Genomic DNA, 22850 nt, shown 5'->3' on the forward strand with positions numbered 1-22850 from the left:
CCCTAGATAGCTGGGTAGATCCCCAAATCAACAGCATTGACTTTTAAAGCCAAAGTCCCATTGCTTCTTCGTTGCACCGCGACGCTTCGGGCTAGATTGCTTGAAGGAAGAGGGGCCAGTCTCGGGGTTGCCAGGGCCCTGTACACGGCAGAACTATCCGTGCGGGGCAGTCCACCTGTCGAGCCGCACCGTGCCTCTGCCCGCCGGGTCCTATCCCACTGAACGCTTCTGCCCTGTTCTTCACTTGATGCATCGAAGTAAGGAGACCTCGGGCCTCACTAGATACCCGGCACCGCTCGTCCTACAGGAAACAGAGAGCCTTCCTGGTCTGGAGTGAAGGGCTTAGTGGTCCGAAGGGTTTTTACCAAGCCAGGATCGACAGATTTTAGGGATAAAGCAAATGTGAGGAAGCAGAGAAAAGAGGTGAAAGCTCTTTTCTCTTCACCCACACAGGAGGAAATGCCCGCCCGCCCCCAGCCTGTATGCCCAACTCGGCTCCCAAGAGCACCGTGGCCCGGGTGGGGAGTGCCGGTCTACCATGGTAGTGCTGTGATACTTTGGGTATTCTTGGATGGAAACGGGCGTTGTTGGGGACATTAATCCTTCCCCCCTCGGCTGGCCGGCGCGCGCTTTGTGGCCAAGAAGGCTGGGCCTCGGCATTGTCCCTGCTAGGACCCTCTCAGGGCTGTGAATACCCGAGGCTCCCAGGAACCCTCGACCTTTTGTGCCCTGCGCCGTGGTCTGATCTCCACGACCTCTGCAGGGATCTTGGGAATTAGTGAAGGGGGGGGGGGGAAGGGACAGGGAAACAGGGGTGAGAAAGAGGAGGCCTATGCGGGTCAGACTCCCGGTGTGGGGGAGGGGATTGGTGACTGCCGCCTTCCGCCTCCCTTGATCCGAAGCTCTGCTGGGACTCTGTCCGCAATCTGGTCCTGACCAGCTAGGCAAGTCTCCAGATAAGGCCTTCGTGGCCTGCGGAGAGCCTGAAGATGAAAAATTAAAAAAAAAAAAAAAAAAGATAACCCATCCTTGAAGGGAGTTGTTTCTTGGGGTTGGGGCGAGCACGGGACTGGACTGGACTGGACAATATGGCCAAATGTCCCCCTTCAACAGCAGGACATTACCCTAGAAAACTCCTGACCAAGATGGCATGAGTGTTGGCCACTCCAGGCCTCAGGCACCAAACAGGCGAAAACACAGGCCTGAGAGTGCACCGGCGGAGGGTACACGGCGACTTTTGATGTCTGATGTAATGAAAACGCAGCCAATGGATCAGAAAAATGCAAGGTTTCCTCTTTGGAAAGATCCATTTTGGCATGTTCTCCGCTGGCTGGCTGGCTCTTCCATTCTGGACGATTTTTGGTTAACAAGCAATGCTAAAAACGAGTTCACAGAAACTGCGTCTCCTCGCTTTCAACATCACTATTATGAATCTTCCCTATCTTAAAACAGAGCATTTTTCTAGAACAACTATTTTAGGAGTGCTTCAAGACAGCAAATAAGTTATTATCTTTTGTATATTCACTTATGTGTATGCCTGGAAAATTAAGCAAACAGCCTATTTTTAAAAACAACACATAACTTATTTTCATTGAAGTTTATGTTTGAAAATAATTATTTCTTGGGGGATTCTTTTGACCATATAAGCCCCCCCCTTCTTTTTTTTGGCTATTTGAATGGCAGATTTGCAAGTACAATTTCATCTGAAGAGGGAACAATGGCTTTCAGCTGCACAAAGGCCCTCTCCCACCCCGAATTCAGACTGCAGTGCCTCTTGCTCTGATAATAGCTTCTGAAAAGATTTTGTAATGCAGAGAATTAATACACGATTATTTCCGCCTGACTTCTCTCATTTATTAGAATTCTGTGGCAAATTCCAAATTAAAAATAGTTCAGTTAACAGCTTTAAAAAAAATACTTTAAAATATTTCAAGGCACTCCTCTCCCTCCCCATTTTTAAGTTTGGTCACTAGTCCAAGCTTAGAAAAAAAAATGCTTCACTAAAAATTGTGATCAGGCTTAAGGTGATATTAACTATATTTTAATAAATATATCTTAGTAAATTTAGAAAGAAAATTTCAAATAAAATCTCTAAAACACTCATCTAGCCGGCCAAAGACAAACTTGTTATAGTAACTCATTAGTAGTCTCCGAGACTCATTTCTGTTTCACAGGGGGAAGGCTCTGCAGTCATAATGACACAGGTCCCTAAAAGAGAGGGAGGGGACATGCCCTGCATCTTATCTTTGTAAAGGCCTTCAAAAACCAAAGTGTTTTGTGTGTTGGGGGTGCTAACAGGCTGGAGCCAGAGTATGGCTGCAAATCAAATTCTTTAGAAATGCTACAATGAGTATGCCAACAACAGAAATTTAGTATTAATGAACCTGTATGTTTGTGCTCATAACTCTGTGTGTGTGCATGCGTGCGTGCGTGCGTGCATGTGTGTGTGTGTGTGTGTGTGTGTGCAAGCAGATTTTAAACTGCAAGTCAGAGACTTAGACATAGAGCTCTTGTGAACTGGTTATGTTACAGAGCCAAGAGGAAACATTTTGCCTCTCTACCATGGCCGCATTTGTTCACCATGAAGTTCTGTATTGGTGTGGCTTAGCTCTCACAATTGACTCTAGGTATAGAATCCCTCACCCCTCAGCTTACCACACAACATTAAAAAAAAAGTTGTAGGGTGATTGTCAAGGATGGCTCAGAAGACATGTCACTGATAGCCCACAAGTGCATCACAGGCAGGGGTGGGAATGCTGACCTCTACTAGGGCATGGGCTGTAGACCGACTACTAAGTGCAAGTCCACAAACCGACTCCCCCACTCCCACACTGACGTTGCCTCTCGGCTTTTGCAGTACTGCATGCTCTGATTTTGAGATGTTGCAGGTACCTATGGTAGCAAGACAAGCTCAAGGTTGCAGCTGGCCCCACCTGAGGGTGCCTCTGAGCTGATGCAACCCGGAGCCAATTGTTCCTGATTATTTTTTAAAATCTGCCCTGTTCCTGCTGCCCAGGACTTGACAGTGAGGTGTGTCTCCTCCTGCATCCCGGATGCTCCCCCGGCACCCCAACCACTTGCTTCCGAGAATGTGCTACTCCAAACTTTCAGAAAGAGCTTCACTGTGCAGAAGGTGCTCTGCTGCTTTTAAAAGACATCTGACTGTAAATGTCAAAGTTATAAATATTTAAACATCATTTTCTTTCAATTTCAAGTCAAGACTGATAAGATGTCTCTAATTAGTCTGGGCTGTCTTCCGGGAGGCCTGGGAAAGCCGCCTGTGGTCCACACCAAGCTGCTCATCCTCTTTGGGAAGTCTCCACTGCAAGAGGGACCAGGGCACACATCAGCTGCACTTGGGGTTGGCACAGGTGCAAACTCACATTTAAGCTTCCAACAGGCTCACATTTTTTTTTCTCTTGAGGCTCCTAGTTACTGAGCAAGCATTTTTAAATTCATTACTTAGCTCCACAAAAGAAAGGAGATATGAGCTTATGCGAACTCAGTCACCATACCTAGAAGAGGATGCTCAGCTGTCATTAAACAAGAAATTCTAGAAATTTTTATTTCTTCCAGCATTCTTACAGTCTGACCCACTGCTAGCAGTGCTTCGCCAGCCCACTTCAACCCTCCAGGGCAGGGCGCTTTTGCCAGGTAGAGAATCCCTAACAGATTGTTTCCACGTTGAAATGCCATCAGCCAGTTGAAATCCAGACCTCAATATTATACATATATTGACTCGAAGACGGGGGTCCACTCTGCTCACCATCCAGGGTGCTCTCCCACCCTGGGGCCCCTGAAGCCCCTAGCTTCAGATCTGGTGTCTCCATGACTCCCACCCCACAGGTCCTCTGCCAGGGGTGGGGACCCCCCTACCAGGTTGGCTAAGGGGATCTGGGGGCAGGAGTACAAGTGACTCTAGGTACCAGCCACTCCTCAAGGCCGGGCAGAGGGCAGAAGAGGGCAAAGACTGGAATAATCAGATGAACAGCAGGCCCTGCTCTCTTCAGTTCTCCTTCAGGGGCCCACTGAGGAGAATGAGGCTCTCTCCTTGGCGATTGGGGTTCGGTCTCAGTAAATCCCAGTGCCCCAAGGGAAAGGCAGCAAGAGGGAGCCCAGGCAGCAACCGGTTAAAACTGAATCTGAGAAGGACAAAGCTTGCTGCACTGGGACGCCTCCTCTTTTTAGGTGCAGTCTGGGGCTTTTCACTGGGTCTGGTTGCTCCACAGGCTGGGACCAGGTTCACCTGTAGGAGAATCACTGGCCTCTTCCTGTGGCTCTGGAGTGCCCAGTGTCTCTCTCTCAACCTGGCAGCATTTGTGCTCTTACTCTGGGCTTTGTGGAACTGCGAGTCCTGCCTGCGCAGGGTGTACTGACCAGGATGCCACACAGCATGGCCCAGCAGAGCAGGTAACTTCAAGCTATCTAAGAACCTAAATCTGAGGAGCTTCGTGTGAGAAGCCAGAAAGTTAGGAAGGTTAGGGTTAGGGTTCCAGCGCCATGTGACCGTGGCCTGTCCACCCCAAGCCTAGCCTGTACCTTGGCTCAGGGAGCCTTTCGGTAGCTCAGGGGCAAGGTGGGGTGCCTGGTATTGTCACCCTAGTACCATATTTGTTGTGATTTGCTGAGAAGAGCTAGGAAGTCGGGGGAGGCAGGAAAGCAACTACTGATGGGGCTGAGTGTGACCAGCTCCTCCGGTGTCCTGGCACACCTAGGGCCACACTGAACCCTGGGGAGTTGCACCCCTCCTCCGTTTTGCGAGTGATACAGGGACCCACTGCCCGGGAACTTTACGGGAAGAAAGAGTTTGTTCTTGTGCAAACTGCAGCCAGTTGCCTGCCTTGTGAGAAGGACAGCCATGCGGGCCACGGAGCCCTGGCCAAAAGGGTTATTTATGTGTTTCTGGGCTCCTGCAGGTGCTAGGCAAAGAAGTGCACTTTGGAAACCGGAGTGGGGGACTTGCGCTGAGTTAGGGATGGGGGTGGGGCTCTTCAGCGACTTCTTTCTCGAAGCTCCTGTGTGGGCGGGAGTGGAAAGGGGAGCGGAAGCCAGAAGAGCAAGGGTCTCACAGCTTTCTCCACGTCCCTGTGTTCTCTTGTCCAGAAGCAGCCACCCGCTGCTGGCCACTCAGGCCTGGGTGAGGTGTCCACGTCCGTGCTCTAGGTCTCCTGGTCCCCTCCCCATGGTCCCCTCTGCCTGGCCTCTTCTCCTCTGTTCCATCCATTACTGCAGCCCAGGAACCTCCCCGGTCCAGAGGCAAGCAGAACCAAGCCGTGCACCCAGGCAGGAAATCCCAGCGTTTTTTCTCATTTAACCCGCGTTTCCATTAACTCGGTCCCGGAGCCCGCTAATCCGCGCACCGAAGGCAAAAGCAGGCTAATTAATGACCAGCTTTTCCAGTCAAGACCAGCGATAATTGCTTTGGTGGCCTTTATGATTACAAGATAAAAATGGGCCTGGGCTGACATAAGAGACACTGTGTACACTCAGAGGCTGGAGGAAGCGAAGAGTTGGGAGGCTGAAAGCGGAGCAGAAAATTACTAATAGAAGAGAGATAATGAATAGGCCGGCCAGGCATTCATGGGGAAAAAAAAATCCATTTTGTTACCACGCGAAATTAGGTGGCGGAAAGGAGTTTGCTAATTGTTCTCCCCTTGTAGCAACCAGGACGGAGGCAGGGGCGTGCTCTTCCATTCATTTCCCCGAGTAATTGTGGGGGTTGCTGGCCGGGAGTCCTGGGCGATTTGCCTGCGGCCCTTCCATTTTCCTGTGGCGTGTTTAATTGTTGCTAATACACCTCCTAATGAAGCTAATGAGGGGGAGGGGGCGCTGTCTGGCTATCTGCCCTGCAGTTGAGTGACAGGCACGGAAGGATTTTCTCACCTACTCCCCCAGCAAGATGAGAAGTGAGCTTTCCAAGGGCTATTCTTAAATACCTGCTCGCTTTTTAAGGTTCCTTCATTACTCAGGTGCCTATAGAGTAGAGAGTGACTGAGCTGGTTGGACTAGCCCACAGAATGCCACGCGCGCGCGCGCGCGCACACACACACACACACACACACACACACACACACACACACACACGGCTATGATGACTCAGACCAGTGCTCTCTACTGGGTCTGGGGAGTATTTAGTTCTGTTCACACTTTACCTCTTGCCAAGCGCGTGCTGAGCTACATGCTCTGGACAAATTCTGTATCTGATAAGAAAGGATGTACACTTGGTTTTACTTGAGGCAGCCATTGGAGTTGCCCTTGCCTTAAGCTTGACAGTTTGGAGGTGCTGTGTGTTGCTGGAACTTCCTCCCGAAAGCGCCCCTGCGCAACGCAACCCCTTCCCCAGTGTGTTGATGTCCTGATAAGTGTGGGGTTGTACGCGCGTGGCGTGCGCGGAGGGGATGGTCTGCTTGCTGGAGTCAAAGGTCCTTGAATACTAACCTGTCCTCCTCCTCCTCCTCAGCAGAAAGGAAGGCTCTTGCCCCACCAGGAAGAGGAGGAGGACTCTACCAAGTTCATCGTGCTCACCTTCCTCTCCATCGCTTGCATCCTGGGGGTTCTCCTGGCCTCCAGCCTTGCCTACTGTCTCCGCCACAACTCACACCACAAGCTGAAGGGCAAGTTGTCTGGACTAGGAGGTGACCCCAGTGCAGATGCCACCGAAGCCTACCAGGTAAGAAACAGACTTTTGAAAGTGCTCTGTTGGATTTACTACCCTTGACTTGGGGGCCTGGGGCAGTCTGTTCGCCCCGCCCCTCATTCTCTAAGCTCTTTCATTAATTCATAGCTTGGACTCTTCTATGATGACAATTTGAAACCTCTCCTTAGCATTCATGTAAAGACCTTGCAACCACAATTTTATGGCTCTGTATTAATCTAACACACCGTTCTTGGACGGTCTTGTGTTAGCTGTGAAAGTGGGCTGCTAATTAGAAATGTGGAAAAAGTACAATACATGAATTATGCATTATCTGTTATCTTAATTTGGCTACTATTAATGAAACAAGGGCACAGTTGCAAGAGGAACTGGTTGTGTAGACATCTGAAGATGGCTCTCAAGTCATCAACTTCCTTGGGGTCTTATAGCAAGGGATCTTTTGACCTGATCCGTTGCCACCCTCTGCTATTATTTGGATAAAGTGAAACCTAATGTGGATAAATGGGACGTAAAGTGCATACATCTTCATGAGTCAGCAGTGGCTGCTGTGTGCTAGAAGTACAGACAGGCAAGCAACACGCCTGGAGATAGACCAGAGGCCTGGAGACATATGAGAGGCAGATTCAAAGCACAAGAGGCATAATCAACATCCCATAATTTTGGGGAGTTCTGTATTGTATGTTTCATAATTAATGGCATTCCATAATGAAACTGTGACTTTACTCAGCCGCAATGCAAGCCCAGGAGATGTAGAATAGAAGTCAGGAAATTCAATTTTCTTAATATAAAATATCAATATAATATAAACATTTCCTATTTAGGAATATACAATAACTTACTCGATTGCTACTTCTGAAGGCTTAATCAATATGCATTAGTAAGATTTTTCTCTCATTTATGGGATCCTTTGTCTTTCCTAATCACATGGCTGTGCTGTGTAATGTCTTGTCAGTAATTCTCGTGTCACAATATATAAAGCAAACGCTGGCTGTCCTGTTGTCCAAGTTACTTCAGTGAGCTCTCAGGGTCTCCCAGGAAATAGCCTGACCACCCAGTAGCCACCCCGTCTAGTCTGAGATGGCTGCCTCTTGCTCTGTGGCTGCTCTGCTTCTGCCCCACGTGGCAAGTTGAGAAGAATTTATAAAGCTCCTGTGCTTAAAAGAGATGAGGAGACAGCCTTTGCTCCCATTTCAAATTTCTTATCATCATCGCTGAATGGAGAAAGCCTCTGGTTTTCTGAAGGGGGGTCACATGCCTGGTCAGGATGATCTTTTTCCTATAAAGAAATGGTAACTTCAAATGCTTGAAGATGGCATTTCAGGCACATAGCACACAGCTTTGCTTCAAAGCCAAAGAAAGCCATGTTTGAAGAAGCAGCCTGAAAAAAATGTCACATAAACTAGTAAGAATTTACCCAGAAATTCTATTGAGCAAGACCATCAATACAGGATGCCAGGTCCCCAGGGCCAAGCTAGTGTCAGAGCATAAATAAATAATAACACTTCACACTTGCCAGTTCTGTGTGAGAGACAGAGATCATACGGACAGAGGGTTCCAGAGAGCATGGCATCCTTTGATATACTTTGAAATTCAAATATAAAATATTGATAGAATGAAAGATTGGACTTGCATGCAGAAATGACTAATTTTTACAAAATTGTGAGTAGAAAATGCATGCTTAGGACTGAGTTTGTGATAATTAACAACAGCAACAACTCTTCCCAGTGACAGCTCTAATTAATAGTATCTGTAATTAAAATCACGTCCTTGCAGCAAGAAAACTGTTTGAATTTCTCAGAGTGACCTTTTTTGTGTTCCTCCTGGGGCATGGTGGTTAAGTTGATATTGATTTTATAATGAGTTCTGGTTTGTTTAATAAGAATCTGTAATCCGACAATAAATGAAATGTGTGCTTTTCTTCAATCCAGATTAATAAAAGGAAAAGACAGGGGGAAACTTTTCCTTCAAAAATATAATCTAGGAAAAAATTGGAAGTGAAATGTTTGAGAAATTTTCTGTTGGGTTTGTTTATGAAGTCCTTGCTAAGCACTATCAGAGCAAGCTGCCCTGACATGATGGCGTCTGCTCCCGTCCCATCAACTTCTTAGGAGGGCCATGTACTAGGTGCACATGTTGCTTTGGCTTGTTTTCAGCAGGGCAGGCCTCAGCTTTGGGCCTAGCTGGGTGCACTGAGGGCTCGTAATTGTGCGTCGTCAAGGAACAGCTGTGTGGAAACATGAAGCAAGTGTGGATCCGTTGATGGGGCTTTATGGCTTTACAACCTTTCACTTAAAAAAAAAATCTTCTTAAATGTTAAAAAAAAAAAAGCCACTTGAGCGCCTGTGAGATGTCTCAGCTAGTGAAAGTACCTATGCCCAGAACCAACACAGTGAAAGGAGAGAAGCAATTCCCATGGTTATCCTTTGACCTACACACACACACACACACACACGCGCGCGCATGCATGCGCACATACACAATAATTTCAGGGAAAGGGTCTTCTTGAATTAATGTATCTACTACTAAATCTTTGTACATCTGTAGAGTACTTGCCTACCATAGATTTCATTGCCAATTCATATATATATATATGAATATACTTATGAGAGAGGTATTTGTGCTTCCATGTTTGCTTATTCTGTAATTGTGACTGTGAATAGGATTTGTTACACTTTTCTTCAGTGATCACAGGGACAATAGAACAATTTGCCACTGGTCTTTATTTCATGGGGACATGACAGAAAAAAATTCATTATTTTAAGTTTATAAAAGGGGGAAAAGGCTATGATGTAAGTAGGTTAAAAGTTACCCAGGGATGTTGGTAACAACAGTGCAACTAAGTGTGGTCGCTAACAAAAATGTGATATCACCTTGGAAGTGACAGAGCCAAATGTTTACATAGGGAGGGCACAACACAGAGCACAGCTATTCTGACTGTGCAAAAAGGGGAGGAACAGAGATAAGGTTCTGTGGGCAGCACATATAGACCCTGGCTGTAACTTTCTCCTCACAGCCCAAAAAGAGAATCCTCATGGTAGATAGCACCAGGGTCAGTCTGGTGGGAGGAGCGTCCCCACAGGGACTGGGAGGCCCCTCCTGTCGTTGGCCCTGTACGCAGCACCTTCTGCAGCACAGGTGGGCAGGCTGTGTCCTCCACCACTGCCACCCATGCACGGAACCATGGGAGGCACAGGGTGCGACTCCTGAAGTGGTCTCAAGCCAGTCTGCAGTGGGAACTATTAGGCTGCATTTCCAATATCTCTAAACATGTTCATTTTTTTCTTCTCATGCATTTATATGTATATACCCATATCTGTGTGTGTGTGTTTGTGTGTGTGTGTGTGTGAGAGAGAGAGAGAGAGAGAGAGAGAGAGAGAGAGAGAGAGAGAGAGCATATAGGTGTGCTGGAACCCACAGAAGCCAGAGAAGGGTGTCAGAGCTAGAGCTGTAGGTGGTTGTGAGACACCCAACATACAAATTCTGACCATCTGGACGAGCAGGGAGCTTTCTCAACTTCTGAGCGCTCGCTCTCTCTCTCTCTCTCTCTCTCTCTCTCTCTCTCTCTCTCTCTCTCTCTCTCTCTGACCTCACATTCTCGGTATGCCTTACTTTTGATCTTGTTCCAAGGTATCGGTCGTGTCAGATAATCCAGTGAAGGCTAACTTGTTCATGCTTTTCAATTTTGGGCCCCACAGCTAAAACACATATTTAAGTTCACCATCACTGTGTACTTCCACAGAACTTTCACCCTTGTTTCAGTAAGTGTCACTTTTCTTACATATTTATAATACGTGCTTGCACTAAATCTGTCCTTCGTCATCTCAAAGAAACATCTTTCTTTACTGGTTTTTTCCCTCAAATCAGCTTCATATGCTGTGTGTGTGCACATGTGCATGATCATATCCCTGTATGCACACATAGGTGCCCAGGCACTGAAAGGCACAAATCCACGATGGTTGGCACTAGGGTACTTCTTGCCTCTTATTCGTGCAGGTGTCCTAGTTCTATGGAGGGTGATTGGGTAAAAACTGGGCCAAAAATAAGTTGTTAGATGATTACAAGACATTCTCCCCTTTTTCTCTCTCTGAGTCCCTTTGAATGTTGCATCCATTTTTTTTTTTTTTTTTTTGAGGCTTTGATCATCTCTGAGCAGCGACTTTAGTATTCTGCTAGCCCACTCTCCCTCCCTGACACAAGGCCAGAGACTCCTGCAGAATGTTCAGCAACTTTTCTTTTGATGGTTTATTTCACAACACCCGGCAGGCTTCCTTGTGTACTTGGAGGCCTTTGGAACCAAACTCAGAGGAAAGGGTGCATCAGGCCGTAGGACTGCCTGCAAATAGAGCCATTGGGCGTGCACCCTGGTTACTGCGGCTCCCCTCAGCTAGTGATTGCTAATGTAACGACCAAGCCATGTGAGTGGTGTTCTTTGGGGTGCTCTGCCGCTTGTGTTGATAAGCCCGCTCACCTCTGCTGAGGAAGCGGGGTTTCATAGGAGAGGACAAGGTACCCGTCCATTCCTTCTCCGAAGAATTAACGGACCCTTCTTTGTCTAGGTGAGTTCAGTTTTTCATAATTGGTGTAATCACTAGTCGTGCAAGTGGGGCACGGATTGGATGCCTTCTAATTAAGTCAGAAACAGTGGATCTCTCCCCGCCCCCCCCCCCATACACTTGACCCCACCACAAGTTTTAGGAAAGCCTTTTCCATTTGACTCCGCTATGTGTTTTCTGATAGCTGTTCTGGCTTTTTATGAGTAAATTTTCAGGCTGAAATAATATTTTTGTGCAAATCCCACTCCTGCTTCAAAATTAGGCAGATACCCTGACAAGCCATGTTGCTAGTGACAGTTCTGCTTACTGAATACTCAGCCCTGAGAATTGGGGTGTTTCTAGTGTGTCTTTGCAAACATTACCAAGTATAGGTAGAATTCTTACTGCCTTCCCCATGCAAGTGCAGCCAGCACCTCCAAGGTGGTCTCCTCCTGCTCTTCCAGGGTCTATGATGTCCTGAAACATTACTGCGCCTTGCTATAAATTAAGCAGATGCTAAATGATTATTTAATTGGTACCAAATTGCATGTGTCTTTAGGTTGGAACATAACCATTCAAGGAAGTGTGCCAAAAAGCAAAGTTGCCCATCAGCCCCCCACGTCTAAGGCGCATGTGTCCACGCCCTGTATGCTGAGCTTTAGCAAACCCAGCCTGAGCATTTTTTCCAGAGGGAAAATTCTTCTTCCATAAACTGTAAACTTTCTACGTGCATAGTTCCAAAAATCAGTGGCTGCATGGTGTTCTACAGAGGCGCCTGGGCAAGAGACGTTTCCTTGGGCTGAGCTCTTGAAGTAAGACAGATCATGAGAGAACACCAAAGTCTGGAAGATGGCCAGAGAGATACGTAAGCAAAGTACAATATGCTATCCATCCGAGACCACAGGCCACTCCTCTCAGTCAGACATGATTTAAAATAGCAAGCCACTTATGGAGGCGTGGAGAAGTAAGAGGGATTGGAGTTGCTAGTTCATAAGTGTCCCGAGGCCTGATTGACAGTTTCTTCTTGTTAGCATGGTGCTATTTGATTGTGTGTGTGTGTGTGTGTGTGTGTGTGTGTGTGTGTGTGTGTGACTTATTGGCAGTTCCTAGGAAGCACTGGGTGAGGGATAGGAATGAATGAATGAATGAATGAATGAATGGTATTAATTCAGCCTTACTATACTAGCCATGGCTTTTCTGGCTTCTGTTGCTGTCTCATGGCAAGGTCAGGCAAGTGACGTCTCTGGGACCTGTGAGTCCTCTCTGAAGCATGGCTAGGGTTATGACTTACCTTGTTAATTTTACTGCTAAAATTAAGAGAAAGCTGCCTCTTGCAAAATTGGGAGCTGCTCAGCTGGCCGCCACCCACCCAGGGATGCCGTTCTGGGGTTCACTTCCCATCACAGTCTCTGATTCTGTCCCCTCAGCCAGCTCTGCAATGAATGGCCACAGAATCACCTGAGGAGCTGAGATCCTCACCACCATGTCTGACAGGAGAGCAAAACTGGCACCAGAAGCCCCACAACTTTCCCTGTACCCCCAGTGACTCCTGCTCTTGGACCATGCGAGAGCAGCAGTTTCCAGGATGGGCACTCTGACCATAGTACTCACCCATCTCCATGACAGCCTTGTCCTATCACCAAAATCCTTGCATGGTAGAAAGACCTACGGGAGACAGGAAATAGGGACACCCATTGCCTCATGCCTGTGACTAACATGAGATGTTAGGTGCAGCTGACATCTGTGTGGGGCATGGCGTGGCCCTGAGATGACAGGCGAGGCTGCTCAGTCCTCTGGCAGACAGGGTCTGTAGTGGCCTCCCTACCGACAGAGGGGGTCACGGAAGGACAGTGCAGGAGTGTGGGCAAAGCGTTCTATAGTGCCTGAGAAGATCTGCCAGGTTAGTCATTAAGGCAGGAATCACAGGTCCACTTCAGGCTGGGACAATGGAGAAGACTTCTGAGCTGGCTGCTGTGCACTAGGAGGGTGGTTGCAAGCTGTAGAGAGGGCAGTGCTATCTGTGGGACTCTGATGGACAGGCAGCCTCTCGTTTTCACTGACCAGAGGAGGAGGACAATGTCTTCTGTCTCCTTAACTGCTAGATCCTTTTCTCTGTCTGTTTTGTTTACCCCTTTTGGCACTGTTCGTTCTGTAAATTTTTTTTCTTATTATTGGAACTCACAGCCAAAAGTGATATGGGGGTTTATAAAGCATGTGCTGGTGGGTGATGGATCTGCAGGGTTGCAGAGTTGCATGGCGTCCTGATGCACACCTCTCTGTTTTGTCAAGCATCTTCCCATAAATGGGGTTCATTGGACCTTGGATCCTAATTCAGAGAGTAAGGTGCGCTTTTAAAACCAAGACTCAGAAGTATAGCCTGCAAGGAAAGCACATGCTAGGAGCAACAGGGATGACCTGGCACCCAGACCCTCCTCAGAAGGGGAGCTTCTGTGGAGTGTAGCTGGAGAGGCTAAGACGTGAGTAGGCGTCCTGTGTCAAGGGCCTTCGGGTGGTACTTAGTGCCGGCCAGCCTTAAGGGTCTGTAGAGACATGTCCTTCAGCACCCCGCAAGGTCATGCCAAGGAGGCCTTCGGGTGGTACTTAGTGCCGGCCAGCCTTAAGGGTCTGTAGAGACATGTCCTTCAGCACCCCGCAAGGTCATGCCAAGGAGGCCTTCGGGTGGTACTTAGTGCTGGCCAGCCTTAAGGGTCTGTAGAGACATGTCCTTCAGCACCCCGCAAGGTCATGCCAAGGAGGCCTTCGGGTGGTACTTAGTGCCGGCCAGCCTTAAGGGTCTGTAGAGACATGTCCTTCAGCGCCCCGCAAGGTCATGCCAAGGAGGCCTTCGGGTGGTACTTAGTGCTGGCCAGCCTTAAGGGTCTGTAGAGACATGTCCTTCAGCGCCCCGCAAGGTCATGCCAAGGAGGCCTTCGGTGGTACTTAGTGCTGGCCAGCCTTAAGGGTCTGTAGAGACATGTCCTTCAGCACCCTGCAAGGTCATGCCAAGGAGGCCTCCGGGTGGCACTTAGTGCCAGCCAGCCTTAAGGGTCTGTAGAGACATGTCCTTCAGCGCCCTGCAAGGTCATGCCAAGGAGGCCTTCGGGTGGTACTTAGTGCCGGCCAGCCTTAAGGATCTGTAGAGACATGTCCTCCAGCGCCCCGCAAGGTCACACCAAGGAGAGAGTGCCCAGCTAGGAGACTCCCACTGCCATAGGCAGCCGTCAGTTCTCTGGGGTAGAAGCTGCACGAACAGGAGACCTCTGGTAGCCCGTCTGGGCTTAAGAAGGAATGGCAGGAACGCGGAGATGACAACCCTGAAGGGGGCACTGAGAGGAGGAGGCAGGTAAAGAGAGTGTGGGTGTGCAACTTACCAGAAAGCAGAGAGAGAGAGAGAGAAAGAGAGACAGAGACAGAGACAGACAGAGACACAGAGAGAGACAGAGACAGGGACTGACAGAGACAGAGACAGAGAGAGACACACACACACAGAGACACACAGAGACAGAGAGAGACAGAGAGACACAGAGACAGAGAGTGGGAAAGACAGAGAGACAGAGACAGGAGAGACACACACAGAGACACACAGAGACAGAGAGAGACAGAGAGACACAGAGACAGAGAGAGGGAAAGAGAGACAGAGAAAGAGAGAGAGACAGAGAGAAAGAGAAAGAGTGAGACAGAGACACAGAGACAGAGAGAGGGAAAGAGAGGGAGAGACAGAGAGACAGAGATAAAGAGACAGAAAGACAGAGGGAAAGACAGAGACAGACAGAGAGACAGAGACAGAGAGAACTGTGGAAAAAGCAGTTGCATAGTCAGACCAGGGAGGACTGGAGGTGCAAGTAGCTTGCAAAAGTCAACCCAGGAAAGTGTGAATGAGACCTGCTGAGGAAACCTTGGCGCTCCAGGCCTGCTGAGGATACTCTCCACTCTGGTACCCCCGGGGACTGGAACCTTTCCTCATCTGCCCTGAGCTGTCCTGTCTCCAGCCCTGGGCCATTGCTTCAGTGGGTGCTGGATTCTGCCCTCAACCCTTGTACATACGGGCCTCAGGAGCCCCAAGCAACCTCAAGGCCTGGGAATTGCAAAGCTTGGGTTGAGAGCAGGGAGCTTATTTCTTCTAACAGCAGAGCATCCCCAACCAGCGGGAACTCGCTGAGCTCCGTTTCTCATGAAGTGAACAGCAGCATCAGCCCATTTGTGAAGGACCTCTGAGCTAATGTGTGCCTGGTAAAGACGATTGGCACTGGAGATGCCGAGGGAGCTCAGGGTAGCCAGACAAGGTGTGCAAGGACTTGGAGCAAGTAAGAGCCTGGGACATGAGGACGTCACAGGAAAGGAGTCTCCCTAGCAGGAGGACCATGTGGGTCTTTGCCTCAGTGTAAGGCTGGGAGTGACTTTGCTTGTTCACAGCCAGAGCCCTATATTTAGCAGTGTCCTCCCTCCTTCCCCCTCCTCCCTCCCTCCCTCCCTCCCTGCCTGATAACCTTACTTTTACTCTGATGCCCAAGTGTTCAGTTTCTGCTTAGGAAAATTGCCAGCAACAAAGAAGAAAAGTGTGGTGGGCTGTTTATACAAAAGAACCCACCGCAGAGGGAGGTAGGAACCAGCAGACTTTAAAGTCTTGTTGTTGTTGTTGTTGTTTGGGGTTTTTTGTTTGTTTGTTTTGAGACAGTGTCACATAGCCCAGGCTCACCTTGAACTCTGCTCCTCCTGCCTCTACCTCCCCAGCGTGGATTTCAGGTGTGCCCCACAATGGCTGATCTATGTGGTAGTAGAGACTGAAAGCAGGACTCTGTGAATGTTCTGCGCCTTCGTTTGCGCTTGGCTTATTGCTACGGCAAAACAGCATAACCAAAAGCAGCTTAGGGGGGAGAGGGTTTACTGGGCTCACACTTCTGTCACTAAGGGAAGTCAGAGCTGGAGCTGGGCTCACACTTCTGTCACTCAGGGAAGTCAGAGCTGGAGCTGGGGACAGGAGCTGAAGCAGAAGCCAGGGGTGGGATGGGGGACGGGGGAGAGGGAGGATAGGTGGCGGGGGGGGGGGGGGCACTGCTCATCAACTTGCTCAGCTTGCTTTCTTATTCAGCCCAGGACCCAGGGTGAGCACCACACACAGCGAGCTGGACCCTCCCACATCAATCATAAATTAAGGAAAATGGTCTGCAGACATTTCTACAGGCCAACCTGAGGGAGGCATGCTCTCTGTTGAGGTTTCTTCTTTCCAGGAAACTCTAGCTTGTGTCAAGTTGACAATAAAATAAAATAAAGCCCAGGACACTACACAAGCAAGCACTCCACCAACTGAGCTACATCTGCAACCCACAAGATTTGTTTTAGTATATGAAACATTACTATCAACAAAATTAAGTGTCTGGATGTAAGGCTCTATGCATCTATGGTACAGTTATTTAGTTATTATGATTACATTAGCAAGTAAAAACGAGTGTCTTAAAATCCAGGATACCATGGTGTTTGAGGAATACCATGTGACTTTGTAACATCTTGTAGCATCTCAACTAGAAAAGTTTATGTGTAACACTGGTGTAGGGCGACAGTCCACCAGCTATAAGGGCTATCTGAGGATAGCTAGAAGTCTGTTATTTTATTTGTTTTGTTTTTTAAAATATAGTTAAAAATGGCTGTCATTCCTCTCTTTTTTCCCCCCAAAGTCAGTAAAGGAGAATAAAGTTACATAAACAAGCATGCACACAATGATCTTGTATGGAAATCAGATGTCCTGCAGCCAAGTGGTGAACAGCAATGGGAAAGCCCTCAGCAAGCATGTCCAGTGCCCTGCACTGAAACAGAAAGCTTTTGAGTAGGGGAAAGTAAAATAGGCTTTCTGCAAGCAAGTCAAGGACACTTAACTGAGATGGAGATATTCTTACTTTGCAGATTTCCTGTTATCCTAACCCCACCCGGACCCCTGTGGCTTTCTTCTCCTCTGCCAGATTCAATGGGGACAAACACACTAAGACCCACGGGGCACCCTCGCTGGTGCGGCACTGCCCACTGCTCTGAGAAGCCATGTCTCCAATTGAGCGAGGCCTCAGCAGTGCGGCAGAGCTGTGCTGTGGTGGGAAGACGCTCTTGCCAGCAGGGTCCTCCCTCTGGGCTCATCTCCTCACCCTGGATGAGCAAGCGAGCAAGAGGGGTTGGGGATTGTCCCCTCACAAGTTTCTCTCACACAGAGGAGCAGACTCTCCTCACAGCAGAGTCCCACGGAGGTGCAGAGGGGACCCTCAGCAGTGACAGAGATGTGAAACCCCATGCAGGGATTCGCACAGGGCCACCTGAACCTAGGTCACCCCGCTAGAGCACGCCCTTGCTCACTGAGGTCTGCATTGGTGGAGGGAGCAGAGGGGGGAGTGGAGAGGGGCCAGGATGATGCGAGAGTGCTCTGAGCAGCTGCTTCAGCACCCCCCACACACACACACACACACCATGGCCCTGCCCTTTGGCTTAATTAAGCGGCAGCAGAATGGAACCCTGAATACCTTTTGTATCCCAGGCCTCTCTTCTCCCAGCCTCAAACCACTCCTGTGCTCTTCTGCTCAGAGCCTTTGTTCTGACCCCCCCCCCCCCTTACCCCCCTACCCCCACCCCAAGGGAGGCCCTGCTTCTCCCATCTGTCAGCCCTGTGTGCTTGGACCCCATCCTGGCCCAAGGGACCAGCCCCATCTGAGCACCGGGCTGAGTCCTGTGGCTCCCCCCCTCTCCCTTTCACACCCTTCCCATTCGCAGACATGCACATGTGTGTGTGCTCTTATCTGGCCTGCCCTCCCTCCAGCACTGGGCTGAGGGGCCAGCCTCCTCCAGGTCTCCCAGAGGGTCGCATCTGCACAGTCTGCAGCACCTGGCAGGGGGCCTGTGGGTGATCAATGAAAACTAGTCAATACGCTGAACTAGGATATTGACGCGTGAAGAGCGGCCGTTTGCAGGGAGGCCACTTCCAACTCCTGAAAACTACCTTGCGCGTGGTTCCTGGAGGTTGAAAGAGCGCGTGGGGGAAGCATTCTACAGCCGCCTACGCTGGGGAAGATGACAGTGGTGACAAATGATGGCCGATTGCCTTTCACTAAAAAGAATGCTAGGAAGGTGGGGTGAAGTTCTCTCGGGAAGTGCGTGTTCCCAGCCACACTCCATGTCAGGCCCAGGCTGCCCCAAAAGACAAATGATTGATTTCCCACCGACTCGGCTATTTCAGGTTGCCTGAATATGAAACTGAGCCATGAGTGCCCACGGAGGATGTGATCCTGATGCTTCAGGGAGACTGGAAATCACTGCTGTGTTCCACCTCCCCTTACCGCCCCCTCCCGACCCCCTCACCCCACCCACCCACTCACCACTACCCCCACCACCACTAACCCCCACTCCACCCCCACCCCACCCACCACTACCCCCTAACCCTCCCCACCACTACCCCACCCCCACCCAACCTACCCCCCTACACCCTCACACACTCCCTCTTCCCCCCACCCCTCCCCTCAGCCCCCCCACCCCTTACCACCACCCGGGAAGCAATTGAGATTCCTTGTTCTGGGATTTGGGGGGGTGTAGTGGCAGTCCTCAGATGTGGAAGCAGAGGTTCTGTTTCCTTGTCCTGTAAGATGCAGTGAAGAGGTGCCTCGTGCCTCTGTGTTGGCCACCCTCCTGTCACACACACTCGGAAGAGGCCGGGTGTGACACATCCACTGTACCCAGCTGTAAGTTTCCACTTTCGGGTCAAGCATAGTGAACACAGTGGCTAAGCTGTTTCTGCCTCGTGTTTTCATTTTTACAACTCTTCCCCAGATTTCCATGGGCTGTTCCTCAGAAATGGCACAATTGCGAAAGAGGAAAGTTGTGTCTGTGAGAGCCGCGCTGCTGCGCTGGAGCTCTGGGCACATCAGCCAGTAACTTTTGGCAGCTGCTGAGCTTAAGGGCTGATTTAGTTTCAAGTCCTCACCTCTGGGCATTGGGCTGCCTGCAAGTCAGAAGGGGACTGCCTGTGCCTTAGCTGCTTCCAAGTGGGGCCAGGAGATCACATTCCCAGCCCTCTCCCAGGGCCACCGAGAACCCAGGGATCTCTCATGTGTCAGCCAGGATCCTGGGGCTGCTGGTGGCAGAGTTGGACTTCCATTCCAAGTGGGGGCTCTCACACCGCTCCCTGGTGTTGGGTGTCTAGGACCCCCAAAGTAAGCTGGCATGCTACCTGGATGCCACAAGCAAGTATCTTTTGAAGCCCTAATTGTGGATACTAGGTCCTGGGGTTGGAAGACAGGCAGGAATGGCCCTACCATAGGTTTCGGAGCCAAGATGGACCGAAACATCATAGATATGGTTGTGCTGTGATTGCCTGTGATGTGTGCTCAGACGGGGCGGGGGGGGGGGGGGGCTGGGGTGCCAGCAGCAGGGGCGCTGTCTTCCTGTTACTGCCGTCAGATGCTGCGGAGACAGTTCCAGATTGAGGGGAGTGGCGAAAGCTATCTTTCTCTTATGTCAGTTAAAATGTGTCTGCCTTTAAGTTTTATTTTGAGAAAACATCTTGCAAAGTGGGGAACATTACTCAGTACTGCTCGGTAAACATTGCCGTCCCAGTGCCACTTTTGCTTAGTCACAATGCCGTGAAGCACCAGCACCTCAGCTCACACAGCGTGCACTCGCATGCATGCACGCACGTACACACGCATGCACGCACGCACATACTGCTCGGGCCTTACAGCAGAGAGAGGCCAGGAGGCCAGGTGGGTGGCAGGCACCAGGCCTCTGAGCTGCTGCTACTCTGATGATCTCAGAGCCCTGCTCAGGAGCAGCTCTGAGGAGGCCGGCTTCTGATGATGTGGGGGGAACGCCAGAGTGCATCTAAGCAGAAGTATAAAAGCCCATGTGTGTATTTGGTGTGTATGAGGCTAAGAAGCACAAGAGACCTCCCTGGAGGTGCTGGAACCACGTCACCTGGAAGGTGATGGCCACGTGACTTGATTCACCATTTAGAGTGAGACGGGATCTGTTACAAGTGGGGAATAAACAGTATTCTGCCTATAATGGGTCTGCTGGTACTTTGACCTCGAGTGAGGAAGGCAATAGAGGCTTGCTCCGTCCACAGTGTTCATCAGAGAGATTCGTTCGGATGTGTAAAGTAGCCAATCTTAGGACCGGAAGGTCTCCATAACCTTTGGTTTAGGGTGACATAAAAGCCGTGGAAATAAAGCCAAGCTGTGGATGATGCGACTCTCTTTGGGCGTTCTTGTGTTCTTTCTCATCAGAAAGATAGCATCTCCTGGCCTGTCCAGGCCTGCTTTGTAAATGTCACATCGGCAGAATGTCATGAATTTTAAACATGCCTTCTACTGGTTATCCTTATTATAACTGGTTCAAATTGGTAAGTGTGAGTAAGCAAAAGAAAGAGTAGGGGGCTGGAGAGATGGCTCAGTGGTTAAGAGCACTGCCTGCTCTTCCAAAGGACTGGGGTTCAATTCCCAGCACCCACATGGCAGCTCACAACTGACTGTAACTCTAAGATCTGACACCATCACACCAATGCACATAAATTTAAAATTAAAATTAAAAAAATATTAAAAGAAAGAGTAGAGTGAAAGCCACTTACAACTTGTAGTTCCAGCCTGGTCTCTCCTTCCTCAGGCAGGGCAACCTGCAGTCGCATGCCTTCGTCCCATGGGCCTGGGGGGAGCACCGGGCTCTTCACCACTTGGGTCTGGCAGGTGCCTGGGGACACTTTGTGCTCACTGCCCTCCCTTGCTCAGGAGACCAGCCGCTCCCCAGGGCCACTGGGTTCAGGCCGGCCTCCTGGGGTTGTATCCAACCTACAGAGTAATTGGCCTTTCTCCCGCCCAGCACATCGTAATGAACCATTTTCCTCTGTGCCTTTGTGTGCTTCTTCCTTACTTTTGTCCCGTTGCTACTAATTATGCTCCACCAATAACCCTAAAAGTCCCAGGCGGCCTTTGTGTGCACACTCCGTCAGGCACAGCTTTGTGCCGATTGTCCCTCGAAAGGTGCGGGAGCGTTCCCCAGCCTTTGTAGTCCTGGTCTTTTGCCGGAATTTGAGAGTGACAGGTCTTTTCTCTGGGAGTGATTCCCGCTCTGTAATTTTCCCCGTCAGACGCAAAGCTGAGAAACGAGGCATTTGCTTATTGTGTGTATGGATGGATTTCTGCCCCCAGAATCCTATTCAACTTATTTTTGCAAATTGTGCTATAAAGAAGTATAAAATACTTGGAGGACCTGCAGAAGCCTCCAGAGCCTGAGCCCAGGAGCAAGCGGCTGCACAGCAAGAGACAATGGTGGCTTCACAAGGCGTGTGTGTATCTCTGTAAGCTGTCTGAGTCTGCGTCCTCATGTCCCATGGACCTTTTCTGGGTGGCATCTGCCTCCCAGTCCAGAGCAGACGCAGGCTGTGGAGACTCTGCACGTGTTGCTCAAGAGAGATAGCCTCAAGGGCTCAGAGCCTGTGCGCAGGCCACATCGGGCGTGGGTGGCAGTGCTTGGGGCCCAGCACCCTGGGCTTGCGCACCGGCCTCTCCAGCGGGCCCTGGATGTAATAGAAACAGTGCTATAACCCGCCAAGGATTAGTGTTTCACATTTGCTGAAGGGAGAGACCCACTGCAGACTTCAGACCCCTCTGTGTCTCGCCTTTCCTAGCAAGTCATATTCCATGTGGATATCTTAAAATAGTATGGCTCATACCGCTTCCGGTTAGCGATACAGCGCTGAAAGCTAGGAGGAGTGCCAGCGGCCGCAGGCTTGAAGCCACAGCTCTACGCTGTCACCTGCAGCAGCTTGAGGAAATACATTAATCTTAAACGAACCTTGACTCACTTAAAAACCAGGTACTTGGCTTTTCTGCAGAAGATAATTTCAGGGTGAGTGGCATGAAGCAGAAAAATAGAGCTTTTAAAAAGGCTTTTTTTTTTATTCTAATTTTTAAAAACTATGTATAAGCGTTTGCCTGCACTTTATGTGATTGGACCACACACAAGCTTGGTACCCTCAGAGGCTAGAGGAAGGTTTCGAGACCTTTAAAACAGGAGTAACAGATGGTGTTGGGCTCCATGTAAATGCTGGGCACCAAACCCAGGTCTTCTGCAAGAGTAGCAGGGCCTTTTAAGCACTGAGCAACGTCTCCAGCCCCTTATGTTAAAAGATGTTTTTAACATACGTTTTCAGCGTGAGAATTAAGGAAAGGCACTCAGGAGAACAGTAAAGCATGGTTGTGGGCTTCTCAAAGGACAGCAAGCTTGAGAGCGAGCGGCAGTTAAGTGCCTATCGCAGCCCTGTGCACTGTCTCTGGCCCCGGAGTTACACCTCCAAGGGTTGATGAGGAATCTAAGTGAGATCACAGGGTGGCCTTGTGCTCTGGGTAGGAAGCTCTGAATTGGTAAAATGCTAGGTCACAGGGCTACAGACAGAGAAGCTAAGGTTTTTTTTCTCCTTTTACTTTAAACAGCTTTTTTTCCCTCCCGATTTCTAGAAAATTATCTAAGAAAAGAGTAAAGCCAAACTTGAAAGTCAGACAGGCTTTGGCCTTAAGCATACTTGGTGATTACCATTTTATCATCAACCAGCTCTGTGGGAACAGAGTATTGGCTCTGCCAGCAGCCTTCATGTTTGGAACTTTAACACATTAACTGGTGAGACACTTCAACCGGACTCCAGG

The 22850-nt window shown here is 49.6% G+C and overlaps 1 protein-coding gene across 1 annotated transcript in view; it reads left to right on the top strand.

Moving 5' to 3' along the window:
- Positions 1-22850, top strand: part of LOC127195849 (receptor-type tyrosine-protein phosphatase N2-like) — a 123166-nt gene that overhangs the window by 1161 nt on the left and 99155 nt on the right. Inside the window, exons 2-3 of the mRNA XM_051153486.1 lie at positions 5104-5137; positions 6461-6670. Coding sequence (XP_051009443.1) covers positions 5104-5137; positions 6461-6670 — 244 coding nt within the window. The remainder of the gene's footprint in view (positions 1-5103; positions 5138-6460; positions 6671-22850) is intronic.

This window comes from Acomys russatus, chromosome 1, assembly GCF_903995435.1.
Source record: "Acomys russatus chromosome 1, mAcoRus1.1, whole genome shotgun sequence".
In the NCBI taxonomy this organism is placed as follows: domain Eukaryota; kingdom Metazoa; phylum Chordata; class Mammalia; order Rodentia; family Muridae; genus Acomys; species Acomys russatus.